At 54.8% G+C, this 17,610-nt stretch overlaps 1 protein-coding gene across 1 annotated transcript in view; it reads left to right on the forward strand.

Annotated features, from left to right (window-relative positions):
* BMAL1 (basic helix-loop-helix ARNT like 1) overlaps nucleotides 1-17,610 on the forward strand; it is a 43,204-nt gene that overhangs the window by 21,989 nt on the left and 3,605 nt on the right. The window contains exons 3-16 of the mRNA XM_078607269.1: nucleotides 3,885-3,923; nucleotides 5,380-5,421; nucleotides 7,271-7,428; nucleotides 8,472-8,551; nucleotides 8,753-8,845; nucleotides 10,007-10,124; nucleotides 11,094-11,249; nucleotides 11,605-11,980; nucleotides 13,197-13,303; nucleotides 13,736-13,886; nucleotides 14,979-15,235; nucleotides 15,801-15,909; nucleotides 16,703-16,793; nucleotides 17,279-17,360. Of these exons, the coding sequence (XP_078463395.1) occupies nucleotides 3,885-3,923; nucleotides 5,380-5,421; nucleotides 7,271-7,428; nucleotides 8,472-8,551; nucleotides 8,753-8,845; nucleotides 10,007-10,124; nucleotides 11,094-11,249; nucleotides 11,605-11,980; nucleotides 13,197-13,303; nucleotides 13,736-13,886; nucleotides 14,979-15,235; nucleotides 15,801-15,909; nucleotides 16,703-16,793; nucleotides 17,279-17,360 (1,859 nt within the window). The remainder of the gene's footprint in view (nucleotides 1-3,884; nucleotides 3,924-5,379; nucleotides 5,422-7,270; nucleotides 7,429-8,471; nucleotides 8,552-8,752; nucleotides 8,846-10,006; nucleotides 10,125-11,093; nucleotides 11,250-11,604; nucleotides 11,981-13,196; nucleotides 13,304-13,735; nucleotides 13,887-14,978; nucleotides 15,236-15,800; nucleotides 15,910-16,702; nucleotides 16,794-17,278; nucleotides 17,361-17,610) is intronic.

Genomic DNA, 17,610 nt, shown 5'->3' on the forward strand with positions numbered 1-17,610 from the left:
AGACAGCGTCACCCCGACAGACCTGGTCTTCACCTGAGCGTCAGACGCTGTCTCCCCGACAGACCTGGTCTTCACCTGAGGACGGCTGCTTGCGTTGTGGCCGAAACGTCATGAGAATTATTTTATTATGTTTTATTTTTATTATTTTATTATTTCCCATTCTACGTGACTTTACCGAAAGAACCAAGAAGATGAGCCACTTCGTTGGGCTATCATTTGTGGCCAGGTCGCTTCTGAAAAAAAACAGCTACGTAGCTCAGTGGGCCTAATCTGGTAAAATAAAAAAAATATCTAGTTTATTTAAAATCGGTCTTTTAATTCGGCTATTTCACGCGACATTTAAATCGGATGGTGTCCTACATTTAAATGACCGGGAAGCCGGCTTATTAAAAACAAAAAATACATTTCGGCGTCACGTAATGTGTACGTCACACGTGGCATTGAAATGGATGAGAACGCTGTGAAAGGCATTGTGCGAGAATGGCTTGAAGACAAACAACGAGGACATGAATACAGCGGCGTCAATGGAGTAATACAAAAAAATAGTAACAATGAATGATATTATATATAAATATATAAAAACCTACACGGGCGCTGTGACCTAGAAATTAATGCGGAAATATAAAAAGGCTTTCTTGAAGCCACACAAATGACCGAGCTCAGCGCCTACACGGAATTACCTTTTTTTTTCTTCCTCCCCCCTTAAAATTCCCGAAATGTCATTGGCGAACAATGCCTCGAAAATACATTTCCGACGCACAATCAGCTCTCGATCATCCGGGAAAATAGAGGGAAGCGGAGCGTGGGATCACACGGCCCGCAGAAAACAAAAACACGCAAAGTCAGGCTTCGGACACACGATTATTCTTCACCGATATACTGAACTAAACTTTTTTATATCTTTTTTTTTTACCAGGTAAGGCCCACTGAGCTATGCAGCTCTTTTTCAGAAGCGACCTGGCGATTAGAAATGATCGCTCAACGAAGCGGCTTATCACGTGGACATTTACAGCAGCCAACTGATCTAAATACTCTAAACGCGCGCCGTCGAATCCAAACATTTTTTGTTTATTTTACAAGGTAAGGCCCACTGAGCTATGCAGTTTTTTTTCAGAAGTGACTTTGCCACAAATGATATCTCAACGAAGTGGCTTATCACGTGGAAATTTATAGCCGCAAAATACTCAAAACCATTGACGATTCTGAACGCGGAGGGAAAAACCGGAGGACCCAGAGAAAAATCCACGCGACCACGGGGAGAGAGAGAGACACGCAAACTCCAAATATACAGCAGCAGGCATCAGGGTTCGACATCGAACCCACGATCTCCTGCACACCAGGCGAGGTAGTTAACATCTCCTAGCTACCGTGATGATTGTGAGAGAGAGAGAGACACGCAAACTCCAAATTTACAGCGGCAGGCAGCGTCAGGGTCGGGATGGAAGCCACGAGGTAGTTCACGTCTCGCCACCGCGGCGCCCCGACATGAACACAGAGTGGCCATCCAGCGGAGGCCTCTTCCCTTCCGTGTCCAGGCGCGGCGGTTGGATCATCGGTGAACTTGTTACCAAAATGACATCCGCTACACCCCGGTGTAACCGATTGCGCCGGCGTCATTTTGACGATTCGGGCAAACGGTTAGCGGCTCACAGCGGTGACCGGTTATAACAGCTCTGTCCAGCCGGAGTTTGCACACGTGGTGTTGGCGTTCGCAGCTGCTCTCCGCTGCGCGGGTGTGTGCATGACTGTTACCGTATCTTACATCTTGAATCCCTCCCTCACTTGATGCAGCAAATCTGGCTGTGACGGTCCCACCTGATGACGGAGACTTGTGTTGCCTCCGAAACGTCGTGATTTTTATTGTTTTATTTTCATTAATTTTTATTTCATTTTTTACCTACGTGACTTTACCGAAAGAACTAAGAGTATGTTACCGTATCCTCCGAAATTGTGAGACGCACCCACAACATTTGTTTTAAAATACGGGGGGGCGGGATGGTGAGGGTTGGAAGTGTTTCTCATTTACCCGGAGACCACACGGCAACGGTTCAATTCCCGCAGCTGGTCAGTAGCCCGAGGTGGCCAGGAGGCGGCGGTGCAGCACTGGATTATTGAGTCCATCCGTGTGTGGCGGCGCTATCCACTGGCACGTCAATCAAATTGGCCAAACATTCCAATGTAGTGGTGACCCTCTCGAATAATAATAACAACAACGCTCCTACTTTGACCCGGCGAGGCTTTGGCGGATTAGTAACCACCGCGGCAGAGGTCGCAACCGGGTACCCGATACCCGTACCCTACCCGATACCTGGCTACCCGTACCCGGCTGGGTACGGGTAGCCGGGTAGCCGTTTGCGATCCTGGTGCGGCCGGGTACGGGTAGACCATGAGTCACTGGTGAGTAACCGTTTGTCACTCATTTCGGGTAGGGTACGGGTACGGGTAGGGAACGTGTACCCGCACCCGGCCGGGTACGGGTACCCGTTTGCGACCCTGGCGCGGCCGGATACGGGTAAGGAATCAAAACCCGTTTGCGACCTCTGCGCCGCGGTAAGGTGAGAAAGCTGGACGCAGCGTCCCGAGGCGACAGGACTCGCCCGAGGACGCATCGAGAGGCGGATAAAAACGCACCGCGATGCCAGTCGATTGATATTTTCTCCGTGAAAGGAAACAACAAACGGTCCGTTCGAGCACGAGAGCGCACCGTCCCGATGTTGTCGCGTCGTAACGACTGAAACGCCCTGTTCTCCTGTCTCTCCCCTTCTCACGTCGCGCCCAGCCTGGATGGCTTTTCATTCGAGTGAGTAGCTCCCTTCTCACCGCTAACACCGCTCGCCACACTCACCTCTCTCTCTCTCTTCCTCCTCCTGTCACTCGTCGTCGTCGTTATCCTCAGATGTCGTCGTGAGAATCACTTCCCGCGGGCGTCGAGGGCGAGCCGTATCGGAAGGCCGTGCGGTAAACTCTTGACTGACCGCCATCTGCGTGGATGGGATATGGCAGTGCCCTCTCGCACGCACCGTGGGATTTCTCCGGACACTCTGGATTCCCCCACCCCCCCCCCCCCCCCCCGGCATGTATAAACGCTCGTCAATTGGCTGAAAACATCTTAACACGCAGAGGATTGCAGAGCTTGGATAATTGCCATCTCACCGTGTGGCCGCTACCTTCTCCGTTCATCCGTGGTGCCTCCGAGCCTCTCGCTCTCTCTCAACGCGAGCGAGGAGCGAACGCCGTCGCGTTGGGGAATGGCGGCGCAGCGGAGGTCGCAACCGGGTACCCGATACCCGTACCCTACCCGATACCCGGCTACCCGTACCCGGCCGGGTACGGGTACCCGTTTGCGACCCTGGTGCGGCCGGGTACGGGTAGGCCATGAGTCACTGGTGAGTAACCGTTTGTCACTCATTTCGGGTAGGGTACGGGTACGGCCGGGTACGGGTAAGGAATCAAAACCCGTTTGCGACCTCTGCGTCGAAACCTCTCACCACTCAGCCCGCTCTACTCGCACCCCAAACCACGCAGCACCCCCGCCCCGCGCGTGTTGGGAGCGGTGGTGCAGCGGTTAGCGCTGCGCCGCGAACCCGGCAGTGCCGAGTTCGATTCCCGCTCGCGGCCAACACCGGGCGGTGATTATCTGAACCGGTGCTGGGGCCTCTTTAAGGTCGACTCGGCCTCAAAATGAGTACCTGGTGCGGTGTGTAAAAAAATATATATCGCCGCTGAGGAGACAAAGGCGGCCGGGCGTGGTGTTGGCCACCCACCCCTTCGTGTGCCGTGCCGGCCTTCACAGGTGACGCTCGCTAACAGCACGTGCCCCCAACAGTCTGTTAATACGATACGGGGGATCTCTGTATTTGTGTGTACACCTGGCTTGTTGGCAGGGACTGCATGGACACGGACAGAGACGACCAACTCAACAGGTACCATTCTTTATAGATTTGAAGCTTTCGTGACTGCAAGGATTCATACTCTTAGTTTTTTCGGTAAAGTCACGTAGGTAAAAAATGAAATAAAAATTAATAAAAATAAAATAATAAAAATAACGACGTTTCGGAGGCAATACAAGTCTCCGTCATCAGGTGGGACCGTCACAGCCAGACTTGCTGTATCAAGTGAGGCAGGGATTCCAAGATGCAAGTTCTTAAATACAAGTTAAGGGGGAGGGGGGGGGGGGCTTATCAGAATGTGGTAGCCAATGAATGGAACGTATCACATCTTGGAATCCCTGCCTCACTTGATACAGCAAATCTGGCTGACGGTCCCACCTGATGACGGAAACTTGTGTTGCCTCCGAAAGGTCGTGATTTTTATTATTTTATTTTTATTAATTTTAATTTCATTTTTTACCTACGTGACTTTACCGAAAAAACTAAGAGTATAGGTACCATTCTTGATTTGAAGCTTTCGTGACTGCAGGAATCCATCCACTTTGGCTCTTTCGGTAAAGTCACGTGGGCGTAGGAGGACCCCTCTTGCTTGCCCATCGCCACATGTATAGCCTCTTGTTCTAACAGCTCTCTCGCTGGTTCAGCAGTTCCACTGCTGGTTCATATATTTTTTCCACCCGAGGACGACCGCTTGTGTTACGATCGAAACGTCGTGATTTATTTTATATACCTACGTGATCTTCTTGGTTCTTTCGGTAAAGTCACGTAGAAGGGAAATAATAAAATAATCAAAATAAAACATAATAAAATAATTCTCACGACGTTTCGGCCACAACGCAAGCAGCCGTCCTCAGGTGAAGAACAGGTCTGTCGGATAGACAGCGTCTGAATGGGCACCACCAGGCTTGGCAGCGTATATTTAAGCTGGGTTGGATTTCCCATAAATATGCTTTACCATAAATATGCTGAATTCCTCTTGATATGCAAATTCCTTTGTCAAGGCGCCCCTTCCCCCCTCCACCCAGCTTAATTATACGCTGCCAAGCCTGGTGGTGCCCATTCAGACGCTGTCTTTCCAACAGCCCTGTTCTTCATCTGAGGACGGCTGCTTGCGTTGTGGCCGAAACGTCGTGAAAATTATTTTATAATGTTCTATTTTTATTATTTTATTTTTTCCCTTCTAAGTGACTTTACCGAAATAACCAAGAAGATGAATCCCTGCAGTCACGAAAGCTTTAAATCGATACCTACGTGACTTTACCGAAAGAAGCAAAGAGTGTTAACAGGTACCGTTATTGTGCGGCGCTGCCGCTGTTGCTGATGCGGCCCAGTTAACACGGAAAAAAAAGCTCAACACACTCGTAAACAGCGGCACTGTCGATTCTATTTCTATTAAGTAGGCGTTGTTGACAAGTGTGTTAAACATTTTGCTTTGTTTTTATTTGTTGTATTCACGCCGCGCGCGTGTTTTTTCTTTCTTTATTCTCAGAGTGGAAGGCACGGATCAGCAGTGCAGAAACAAGTACTCCAAGTAAGAAGGGCGTCTCTTCGTGTCACTGCTGCCCACGAGACAGAGCCTCGCGGATTATCGGATTCCTCCAGTGTCACGAAATATTCTGATTCTGATGTAAACTCCAGCTCGTTGTGCGGAGGTGGTGGTGATGGGGGGGTAGAAACGCATTTACCTCTTGGGAAAACGCGAACCACACGCAGGCAACGCTACTGGGAGTGGTTGCCGCCGAGTCGTTTCGCTCCCCTTGGGGGCCATCCATTGAGTAGGTACACAAACATCTGTCAAAACTCAAGACCCCTCCCCCCCCCTCCCTGTACGCACGCGGACTTTTTACACTCCCTCCTCCCCGAATCCTAAAGAACGTCCGATATTTAATCCACGCAGAAACGATCAAGAATGGATAATATTAACGTGTTTAAACAAACAGATAGCCCACCGCCGGCTGCATTAAATAATTAAGTCGCGTACCTTGGCCACTTGTTTTGCCGAGCTGCGTGATAGCTGCAGTCAGGGGCACGGTGGCACACGAGTGACACCTCTCCCACAGTCCCACTTCTCCCGCTAGTACTTGTTGTCTGACAGCTGGAGAAACTGAACTGTGGCTCATTTGAAGGCCAATGTAGACAAATTATTATCGAGGTTTCACCGCCCCCCCCCCCTCGTTTCCTATACGTACATTGTCAGTAGACCCCCCATACGCAAGCGTACGCATTTGAGTTAACCCCCCCCCCCCCTCCATGCGTATGGACTCAATGGATGGCCCCTTGAGCTGCGTCAACGCGGAGCGGTGTTGCAGATTCGAAGCGCGGCTTCCCCGACTTGCGGTCATCGTCGCGAGACGGTCGGCACCGCCTTGCGTGGCGCAACCACTTCCGAAAGCTCGACTCGGGCAGCCCTCCCGATGCAATCGACACGGGGAGAGAGAGGCGCTCGCCGTCGCTGTGGGCAGCGCGCGGACGGCGAGCGACTCTCGTCCCGGGCGTTGACCGCTCGTTGGAGCGCTGGAAACTCGCGTCGAGCTACGGAGGGCGAAATTGAACGACGACGTCGATACCGTGCCCGGCCATCGGTGAGCGCGTTCATTGTCAGCCACTCAATGGCGGAGCCAGGATTTTCAGGTAGATGGGAGGGGGGGGAAACCCCTCCGGAAATGAGAAATGATAGAGGAGTTGTTAGTGAGTAAGGAGTTGTTAGTAAGTCAGGACTTGTCCCTTGCTTTTTTATTCGACGCGTGTGCGGCGATGGCGCGGCCATCGATCGAGGGTCGAATTCGGACCGCGTTGTGTGATCGGCATCGCGCTCGCTGAAGGTGTTGATGCCTTCAGGGAAGTCGTGTGCTGTAGACGCAACTGCGCACAATTCTGTGAGTCACTTATAACCGCTTTGCCGTTACTTATTGCCAATTATTGACTCAGACTATTGTCCTGTCATCTCATAGAGTCCCTGGCACGTAATCATATGCTACACAGTGGCAGTGGGGGTCGCAAAATGCCGATTTATTACTCATAAACCCCAATGATCCGATCGAAATTAGGGATTTCGGATCATTGGGGGGGGGGCACGTGCCATCCCCCCCCCCCCCCACTGGCACTGCCAGTGCAGCCACTAACAAGTGCCCGACAGCGACTGGGCCCTCTGTCGTTATCACCACGCCGGTTGGGTGTGCGGCTCAGGGAGTGGAAGGTGCGGGCCCAGGACCGGTTTCGGATATCACCCTCGTGTGATATCAGCCGTGCTCCAACCATGCTTTCAGCGTGCTACTCGCTGGCGGCGCTTGCCCTCAACAGCCAGTTGAGGCTGCAACGGTGGACCTTTGCCCGCGCGTGTCTGTGCGTGCGTGCCCTGCTCGCGCTGTGTGCCCCGCCAGGGAGGCTCACAGTCAGATCGAGAAGCGGCGGCGGGACAAGATGAACAGCTACATCGACGAGCTGGCGTCCATGGTGCCCACGTGCAGCGCCATGTCGCGCAAGCTGGACAAGCTCACGGTGCTGCGCATGGCAGTGCAGCACATGAAGACGCTGCGCGGTGAGGCACCGGGACGCGGCGGTGGCGGCGCGTGCGTCACTAAAACCGCGGTCGCCTTAAGCCCGGTTTTAGAGACACGCGGGGAGCTGAAGTCTGGTTTGGAGAGGCACGGGGGAGCGTAAGTCTGGTTTAGTGAGACACGGGGGAGCTGAAGTCTGGTTTAGTGAGACACGGGGGAGCTGAAGTCTGGTTTAGAGAGACACGCGGGGAGCTGAAGTCTGGTTTGGAGAGGCACGGGGGGAGCTGAAGTCTGGTTTAGAGAGACACGGGCGGAGCTGAAGTCTGGTTTGGAGAGGCACGGGGGAGCTGAAGTCTGGTTTGGAGAGGCACGGGGGGAGCTTAAGTCTGGTTTAGAGAGACACGGGGGGAGCTGAAGTCTGGTTTGGAGAGGCACGGGGGAGCTTAAGTCTGGCTTAGTGAGACACGGGGGAGCTGAAGTCTGGCTTAGTGAGACACGGGGGGAGCTTAAGTCTGGTTTAGAGAGACACGGGGGGAGCTGAAGTCTGGTTTGGAGAGGCACGGGGGAGCTTAAGTCTGGCTTAGTGAGACACGGGGGAGCTGAAGTCTGGCTTAGTGAGATACGGGGGGAGCTTAAGTCTGGTTTAGAGAGACACGGGGGGAGCTGAAGTCTGGTTTGGAGAGGCACGGGGGAGCTGAAGTCTGGTTTGGAGAGGCACGGGGGGAGCTTAAGTCTGGTTTAGAGAGACACGGGGGGAGCTGAAGTCTGGTTTGGAGAGGCACGGGGGAGCTTAAGTCTGGCTTAGTGAGACACGGGGGGAGCTTAAGTCTGGTTTGGAGAGGCACGGGGGAGCTTAAGTCTGGCTTAGTGACGCACGGGGGAGCTGAAGTCTGGCTTAGTGAGACACGGGGGGCTTAGGTCTGACTTAATGAGACCTGGAGAGCTTAAGTCTGGTTTATAAAAAATATATACTTTAGTTTATAATAGTTTAATTCCAAGCCCGCATCTTTGCGCCCACTCTTCAGTTTATTTCCCTTCTCGCACTAAAATTTCCCACCGATGGCCGCGTGCTCTTCATTCGCAGGCGCCACCAACGTGTACACGGAGGCCAACTACAAACCGGCGTTTCTGTCCGACGACGAGCTCAAGAATCTGATCCTGCGGGTGAGCGGCCGTGCTGCTGCTGCTGCCAACGCCGTGGGAAGGAAATGCCGAGAAACGGCAATCGCTCTACGTGTTCAATAATAACAACAACAACGATAATGTGCACTTATTAACGTCTCAACACGCCAGATCGTCAGGTGACCCGACCAGGAAAAGTCAACTCCGAGTCGACGGCTGAATTGTTGCGTCTTTGCCCCGCAGGCCTCCGAGGGGTTCCTCTTCGTGGTCGGATGTGATCGTGGGAAAATCCTCTTCGTCTCAGAGTCGGTCTCCAAGATCCTCAACTTCGGCCAGGTAAAGCTCGCGCTGGACATTTCCTTGACGTTTTTTTGGTTTGTTACCACCCCAGCCTCATCCCCCATCGCGCTAGCGGCAGGCCACGTCATTACGAGACGGAGAATCCATTCGGAGCGCTCTCACGGAGAGGCGCGGCGCAACTTTGGTGCGAGGGAACGGCCCGCGGAAGTGAATGTCGCAGAGACACCTCCAGGGGGTACAAGTTTGGCACCCGCCTCTGCCGTGCGAGAGCGGCGGTGGGGCCCGCTTGCTTTCATTCTCAGAGCCACTATCTTCTGGCAAATTATGCAGAAACAACTTGAATTGTGATGCTCGTCTTATTGTTGTTGTTGTGTGCAGCGATGGACCGGACTCATAAGAGTGCGCAATATCAAATGTTCTTACTTATTGGTGACCGCGCTGAGACCACCAAATCACTCGACCTGAGAACCCGGTTTAATCACAAGCAGCTGCCTGGCTTAGAACTGTTTTTGTTTGTTGCGGTTGCACCCGATTCAAGAGCCGAATGGCTCACAGGGCTATACCTAATAAATTAAACTGAACTCCAGGATCTCAGCGATGCCATCCAAGTGGTTGTGAACCTCTGTGCCACTGCCTTGATGTGGCTTTGCCAAACATCATCGCCGCATTTACCGTGGACGGGCGCGGGAGATAAAGCCGCTTTAGAAATGGCCAAAAAAATCCCAAAGCAGGATCCTCCTGCAAGGCAGTGTGTCTTGAGACTCAACGAGGCTTGGCAGGGTAAGTAATTGACACCGTTCTTCTCGGTTCCAATCCGGCAGGCCGCCCCGGTCAATACTGCGCGTGCATCAACCACAGAACCCCGCGCCCGTCGACTTCACGAGACGGCCATCACGTGCCGGCATCGTGGGCCAAACGTACCAAATTCTAAAAATCACACCACAAATGACTCAACCGGCATCACACACAGACACACAGAGCAGCAATCATCGTCCACCCACTGGCGGAAGAATGTTCTCTCGCTGGCCTTGTGCTGCATGGGGACGGTTGCCGATGGGGGTGCCCCCTTTAGAATGATGCGATGCGCTTTGAATGAGCCGAGGCTTGTAAAGCAATCGCCATGTAAGTGCCAAGAATATTATTATAATAATTATTGTGTTACTGGTTTGCCTGCTGTGCAATGTCGTGTGTGTGCAGAATGACCTGATTGGGCAAAGTCTCTTTGACTACCTTCATCCCAAGGACATTGCCAAGGTGAAGGAACAGCTGTCCTCGTCAGACACGGCTCCTAGGGAGAGGCTTATAGACGCTAAGAGTGAGTGCGGGGTAGCATCTTCATCATTACTCAACTGGGATTACACACGGCAGCAATCGTCGCCCCCTGCCGGCAGAGCAATGTCCGCTCGCAGACCAGGTGCAGATGTCACCTTGTGCCACTGGGGGGGGGGGGAGGGGGGGTGTCCTTGCGAATGCGCTGGGTTGGGATGCAAGTTGCTCGTCGCGCTTAAAGCTCTCTGAGACGCGGCGGCGTGAAGGAGGGCGACTATCAAAACACCATCGTCGTCGGATTGGAGGGCACCACGGAGAGTAAGACGCACCCCACAAATGTGGGGTCAGTTTGAAAAAAATATCTATACGGGGGGTGGTGGGAAAAAAGTTTATCATTATGGAGAATACAACGGTGTCCGTGTTGTTTATTACCGCAGTTCCGATTAGCACAGTTGGCTACGTACGGTGCGAAGGAAGTTCAGCGTACATACGCACGTTATCAGCTCTGCCATGCCGCCCAGTTTAAGTCACGGGGAGCTACCGGTGTTCACATCATGAGGGAATCCATTCGGAAATCTCACAGAGAATTGTGTGACCCCGTGCGTGCGTGTATGTATATATGTGTATGTATATCTATACCTGTGTATATATATCTGTGTGTATGTATATCTGTATGTTTTATCTGTGTGTATGTATATCTGTATATGTGTGTATGCATATCTGTATATCTGTGTGTATGTATATCTCCGGGCCCGTGTGTGCACGCTCGCTGCGTTACGAACTCATCATCAGCGAATATCTCAAGCGACCCCCAGGGGCCTCCCTTAGGTCGACTCAGCCTTAAACGAGTTACCTGGCGCGCGGGGGGGGGGGGGGCGACGTTTTTTTGTCAATTCCACCCGGGACACGGCGCTCCACGCCGCGACCGGGCCACCTTCGGCAGCACTTGCCCCACCACCCCGGCAAAGGCTATAACGGGGGGGGGGACCCCTTTGCCTCTTGCGTGTGGGCGCAGCGGGCTTGCCGGTGAAGACGGACGTGATGGCGAGGCCCAGCCGCTTGTGCTCGGGCGCCCGGCGCGCCTTCTTCTGCCGCATGAAGAGCAACCAGCCGGCGCTCGTCAAGTCGGAGGAGAAGGATTTCTCCTCCAGCTGCTCCAAGAAGAAGAACGGTCGGTACAGTCCCACGGGGACTCCGGGGTCGTGGAGGGGCTGGAAGTGGGGGGGGGGGTTGTGGCCGGTTTGTCCGTTTTCATTGCAGGTTCAGTTCGCTTCGTTGAGACGATTCGGTTTGAACCAGCTGAGAACTCGAGAGTGACCTGGGGGTTATTGGTCTGGGGCCATTATTTCTGCAACCCGTGCGCCGGCATCAGGCTCCAGCGCAATTGAACATTTCCGTCGTCGCGTAAAGTTCCCAAAACTGAACCTCGTGAACCAAAAAAACTAAAATAACCTCCGACCCGCGACCGCCACTCTCTCGTCCAAACGTGAACCGTCCTGCCCTCTCGCCCCTCCGACCCGGCGTAGACCGCAAGAACTTCTGCACGATCCACTGCACGGGCTACCTCAAGAGCTGGCCGCCCACCAAGATGGGCCTGGAGGAGGAGGGCGAGAGCTCGGACAACGAGGGCTGCAACCTCAGCTGCCTCGTGGCGATCGGCCGCCTGCACCCGCACGTGACGGCGCACGCCCCTCCCGCCTTGGCCGCCGCGGGCACCGGAGGCGTGGCGCCACCGTCGCACCAGCTGGGCGCGGGGACCCTGAACCCCGCCTCCGCTCAGCACCACCAACACCACCAGCACCACCAGCACCACCAGCACCAGCAGAACCACATCCGCGTGCGTCCCGCCGAGTTCGTGTCGCGCCACGCCGTCGACGGCAAGTTCACCTTCGTCGACCAGAGGTCGGTGCTGATGCTGCGCCGCCGATGCGCCCGTCGCACGCAAAGCGCTCGCCGAGAATGAGCCGCGACACCGAATCTCTCGTCCAGGGAGCGTAAACCGGCAAAGGCGCGAACTCCGGTCACTGTCCTCGCAGCGGCGGAGGCGGCTTTTGGCTCGGCCGTCGGACAAAGACGGTGGTGGTCGCTTCATCGCGCGGCGCTATCGGGTTCGCTTCTGCGGGTGTCTGGAACGCTCTTCCTTGCGATATTCGGAAGCCACTGGGAGCTATGCAATTTTAAACAATCTCAGTTGAAAACCGTTTTTCGTGTTTTGTTTGTTGTCCTTCCGCGCACCTCCGATTAGCGCTGTTGGCTACGTACGGCGCGACAGAAGTTCAAAGTGATTTGTTTACATTTTCTATACTTTGCACTCGTGTCGTGTTTGTGTATTGTTTGTTGTTGTTGTTACGTCCTGACCCCGTGCCCCTCCTGGACTTCTCCAGTATGAATGACTCTGATACCAGAAGAGTGTTCACATCTCGCCTTGACTCACCGGCCCCCGCTCCACACACACCCGGCACTCCGCTCTCTGGCGATTCTATGAATGGTTTACGATCCTGCCGGTTGCAATTCGATTCGAGAATGGATCAGTTCCCCCCCCCCGCTCTCCCCCCTTGCTCCACCTATAAAACCTCTTGCCACGGCAGCTCTCTCGCCCACTTCAGCATTTTTTCTTGCTGTGGTGTTCCCACCTGATGAGGATTGCTTGTGTTGCGATCGAAATGTCGTGATTTGTTTTATATGATTTTATTTCTACCTACGTGACTTTACTGAAAGAACCAAAGAGTCTTCTGGGTTCTTTCGGTAAAGTCACGTAGAAGGGAAATAAAAAAATAATAAAAATACAACAATAAAATACAATTCTCACGACGTTTTGGCCACAACACAAGCAGCCGTCCTCAGGTGAAGAACAGGGCTGTCGGAAAAACAGCGTCTGAATGAATTGTATTTTATTATGTTTTATTTTTATTATTTTATTATTTCCCTTCTACGTGACTTTACCGAAGTAACCAAGAAGATGAATCCCGCAGTCACGAAAGCTTTAAATAGAAAAGTACGTGTACAGTTTATGACTGTTTTGAAACAAACGCCTGTGGTCCGGTTCGAAGTGGCGTCGGCGGCATTTCGTAGCGGCGTTGATTTTTGTTTGTTTGTTGTTGTTGTTGTCGCGGTGCAGGGCGACGGCGATCCTGGGCTACCTGCCACAGGAGCTGCTGGGCACCTCGTGCTACGAGTACTTCCACCAGGACGACCTCGTGCACCTGGCCGAGTCTCACCGCCTGGGTGGGGACTTCTCGTCATCACCGCCACCAGCAGCTGCATTCACCAGCATCACCATCATCACCATCATCAAATCCACCAGCACCATCAATCATCAAATCCATCAGCACCATCACAATCATCATCATCAAATCCATCAGAACCACCGTCAGCCAGCACTAGCAGCAGCACCGCCACCATCAGCAGCATCAGCACAATCGCCTCCATCAGCACGACCAACAAAACCATCGCCTTCAGCAGCAGCTCCAGCAACACCACCACCACTTCCTCTCCAACACCACTGGGGCTGTCCCCAGCCAAGTCGGGTCGTTTGGCATCTTTACCCTCAACCCCAATGCTCCTCACTTGTCACCACCTCCACCCAGCGTCTCAATTTGCCCCCCCCCCCCGCCCTCTCTCTCCCCTCCGGTGACCGCCACCGCTTCACGCTCCCAGTGCTGCAGTCCGGAGACCGCATCGCCACCAACCTGTACCGCTTCCGCTGCAAGGACGGCTTCTTCGCCACGCTGCGCAGCCTCTGGTTCAGCTTCATGAACCCGTGGACCAAGGACGTGGAGTACATCGTGTCCACCAACACGCTCATCGCGTAAGTGGCTCCCTCGCTCGCTGTTAGGTGGGTTGGTCAATCGGTCGATTGATCGGTAAATCAGTCGGTCGGTCCGTCGGTCGGTCAGTCGGTCAATCGGTTGATTGGTCAGTCGGTCGATTGGTCAACCGGTCAGCTAGTCGGTCGGTGGGACAGTTTGTCGGTCGGTTAAGCGGCTGACCCGGCCATCCGCCAATGGGCCGAGTTGTCGGGGACAGAGTCTCCGCACGTCGCCTCACCGGCCGGGCCCCGACGTTGAGCGATGTAGCCAAGGGGGCCGCGATCTCGGTCGCAAACTGGGACATTGAAGCAGGATGTGCTGTAGGCTGCTGCTGCTGTTGTTACTGCTGCTGAGGCAGCAGAGACTGTAGGGGCGTGGGCAGCAGAGGGCAGTGCAGCACGCTAGAAAAACAAAGACAGCGTCCTCGTTGTACGCACGGCGCTGGACGGAGCGGTCACATCGCAGGGTCATGGAAGGTGGTGGCGGCGGCTGGGGGAGGTGGGGGGGAGGAGGCGTTCATCCATTAGTGGATTGACCACGGCCGATGACGGCGATGTCGATGTAACAATTCGTTCCGCTGGATGACAATGACCTTCTGCTGCAAAACACATGAATGAGGGCACGCCCAGACACAGCGTCAGGGCACGGCAATGCCGTGCAGTGGCTGTGAGATGTACTTCTTCGTACAAAACAATTAACACGTGTGTGTGTGTGTGCCTGCTTGTATGTATGTGTTTGTGTATATTGGTGGGTGCGTGCGTGTGTGACTGTGTTTGTGTGTGTGGCATGGTGCAATGTGTGTGCTGCACGTGTCTGTGAACGTGTGCGCGTTCGTGCACCTGTGTTTGGTACACGCTTGCGCGTGTGAACTTTGTGTATACGTCTGCACGTGCCTGTGCGTGTATTCTCCCCCATGAACGCGCGCGTGTGCGAAACTGCGCGTGTTCCCCGCGCATGTGCATACGATCCCGTGTCCATACGTGTGCACGCCCATGCGTGTGCTTGTACGCGTGCGTTCGCGTGCGTGCGCTCGTGTGTGCGCGTACGCGTGCGTGTGTGCGCGCGCGCGTACGCTCCGCGTCCCACCCGAGCGTGAGTTTGTCAGAAATGGGCTCGGCGAGCCCCGGCTTGGCCCAGCTGAGCCCCACCTCCACGCTGGGCTCCCAGCGCCGTGGCGGCGGGGACGACCGGGCGGAGGGGTCCACCGGGGGCGGCACCGGGGGTGGCCGCCCGGGCCCCGCGTCCGTGGTGCCGGGGTTCGCGCCGCTCGCGGGGCTCAGTCCGGGCAACGGCGGCTGCGGCTCCTCCGCCAGCCGCCCGGTTGCCGCTCGCTCCTCCTCCTCCGTGGGTGAGCCGGGCCTGGTGATGCAGCTGCTGCTGCTGCCGCGACATCTTCCTAATCCTCTCACCAGTTTCTTTCCGTGGGGGCGCCACCGTGGCGAGATGTTTAATACCTCGCCTGGTACGCAGGAGGTCATGGGGTCGATCCCGACCCTGACGCTACTGCGTGATAAGGCCACTTCGTTGGGCGATCATTTGTGGCCAGGTCGCTTCTGAAAAAGAGCTACACAGCTCGGTGAGCTATGAAGTTATTTTTCACAGATGTCCACTAAGGCATGGCCATTGAAACAATGGTGCGCGCTTCTTAAACCCACCGTGGCCTGTGTCCACCCAGCAGTAGAAATTGGAACACCACAATTGGTTTATAATCGGCAGGTCTGCTGTGGTGGGGCACTCCCACCTCTCCCAAGACATCTGGCCAGCGTGAAAGACTAGGCCAGAATATCCCTTCCGCCAGCGGTGGGGTTGAGCAGAAAATTGCAGGCCTGCACCTTTGCCTTTACCCTTGCGAATGAGCGGTTCAACAGAGGTGATTAACGAATGTTTCCGTAACTTTTCCATTCCATAACCAGGAATTAAACGCAGCATTCCAGGGATTCCGGGCTTGCCGGGCGGCACCAGGCCCGGAGCCGGAAAACTTGGCCGGATCATCGCCGACGAGTTCATGGAGACTACCCACAGGTGAGGGTCACAACAACAACGAACAACAGCCGCCGTTCACCACTAAGTGGCAGTGACGTCAATATTAACTCTTTTTATTTTACCAGGTAAGGCCCACCGAGCTTTATAGCTCTTTTTCAGAAGCGACTGGGCCACAAATGATCGCTCAACGAAGTGGCTTATCATCATCGTGTGGAAATTTATAGCAGCCAAATATACTCTTAACGCGTTTTTCTAACTGTGGAGGGAGAAACCAGAGGAGCTGGAGAGAAATCCACGTGACCACAAGGAGAACATGCAAACTCCAAATATACAGGCCTCAGGGTCGGGATCGAACTCACGACCTCCTGTGTACCAGGCGAGGGAGTTAACATCTCGCCACCATAGCACCGCTTGTGCCACGCTAAGTGCACCGTGTAAGGCAAGTGAAGTGTTGAAGGCTCGCCGCTGGCAGGAGTTCACAGGATGGACCCAGGGGCCGTGGGTTGGCCGACGGAGACGACTGGCAGATGCACCAGCCGCGCTCCCTACCGTGCCAACCGTGGCATGCAATGCACAAAGACAAAGATCCCCGTATAGCCTAAACAGACTGTTGGGGCAAGTGCTGTTAGCGAGCACCTATGAAGGCCAGAACTGTACACGAGGGGGTGGGTGGCCAGCACCACGCCCGACCGCCTTTGTCTCCGCGGTGCCGACGTTAACGCGCCTGCGGTATTAACCGGGGCCGCTAGCCTATAGGGGGGGGGGGGGGTCTGTCTGTGTAACACGCAAACACGCGTGTGTGTGCGTGACACGTGTGCGTGCGCACGTCCAGGTCGCGATCCTCTCCGTCCAGCTGCGGCTCCAGTCCCCTGCAGCTCACCACCCCTCCGCCGTCCGATGCCATGTCACCCGGGAACCGCAAGGTCAGCCTCTTCCGGCGCGCCACCCGGCAGCAACGCCGCAGCTGCACGGCGTAAACACGGCACGTGCGGCGGTGACGCGGGCGGCCCGGCGGGTCGGCGCGTTTGCCGCTTGTCCTCGGTGGTTTGCGGTTCCGAGCCCGGCTGGCCGCCCTGGTTAATGCGGGCGACGCCGCTCGCCGTCCGCCGTGCGGTGGGGCGTTCCGGGTCCAACGATGCCGTTGGAAAGGAGCGGGGCCCGCTGCGTGCTGGCGTCACGGTGCAAATTTGATGAATTTGACGAGTGAATCGCAAATTGCTCAATTGGGATTACACAATTGGGATGTACCGTCCCACCGCTTAGCACGGTGGGCTACATACGGTGCGAAAGAAGTTAAGCGTACGTACAGCGCAGCGATCATCACGCCCGCTACTAGCAGGCTGTCGGCACTTGCCCCAACGGCCTGTAAAAGGCTACACGGGGGATCTTTGTCTGTGTGTGCATTCAGGGTTCAGCACTGGCCATGCAGTCTCCTTCAGACTCGATGAATGGAGCCGACAGCAGCAACCCTTACAGTGGTGGCCCCATCAGTGAGTGCGACCCGACCCCACCGACTCCACTGACCCCACCGACCCTGACCCCACCTACCCCACTGAACCCACCGTCCCCACCAAACCCACAGACCCCACCTACCCCACAGATCCCACAGATCCCACCTACCACCTGCCCAATCACCTCCCTCACCTGCCCAACCCAGCTGTTCTTCCTCTTCCGAATTGACCGATTGAGTCCACGTTGGTGAAAGATTATGACGATGACCACGATCTCTGTTGCTCGCAG

This window comes from Lampetra planeri, chromosome 27 (genome assembly GCF_965212315.1).
Source record: "Lampetra planeri chromosome 27, kcLamPlan1.2.h2, whole genome shotgun sequence".
NCBI classification, from domain to species: Eukaryota; Metazoa; Chordata; class Hyperoartia; order Petromyzontiformes; family Petromyzontidae; genus Lampetra; species Lampetra planeri.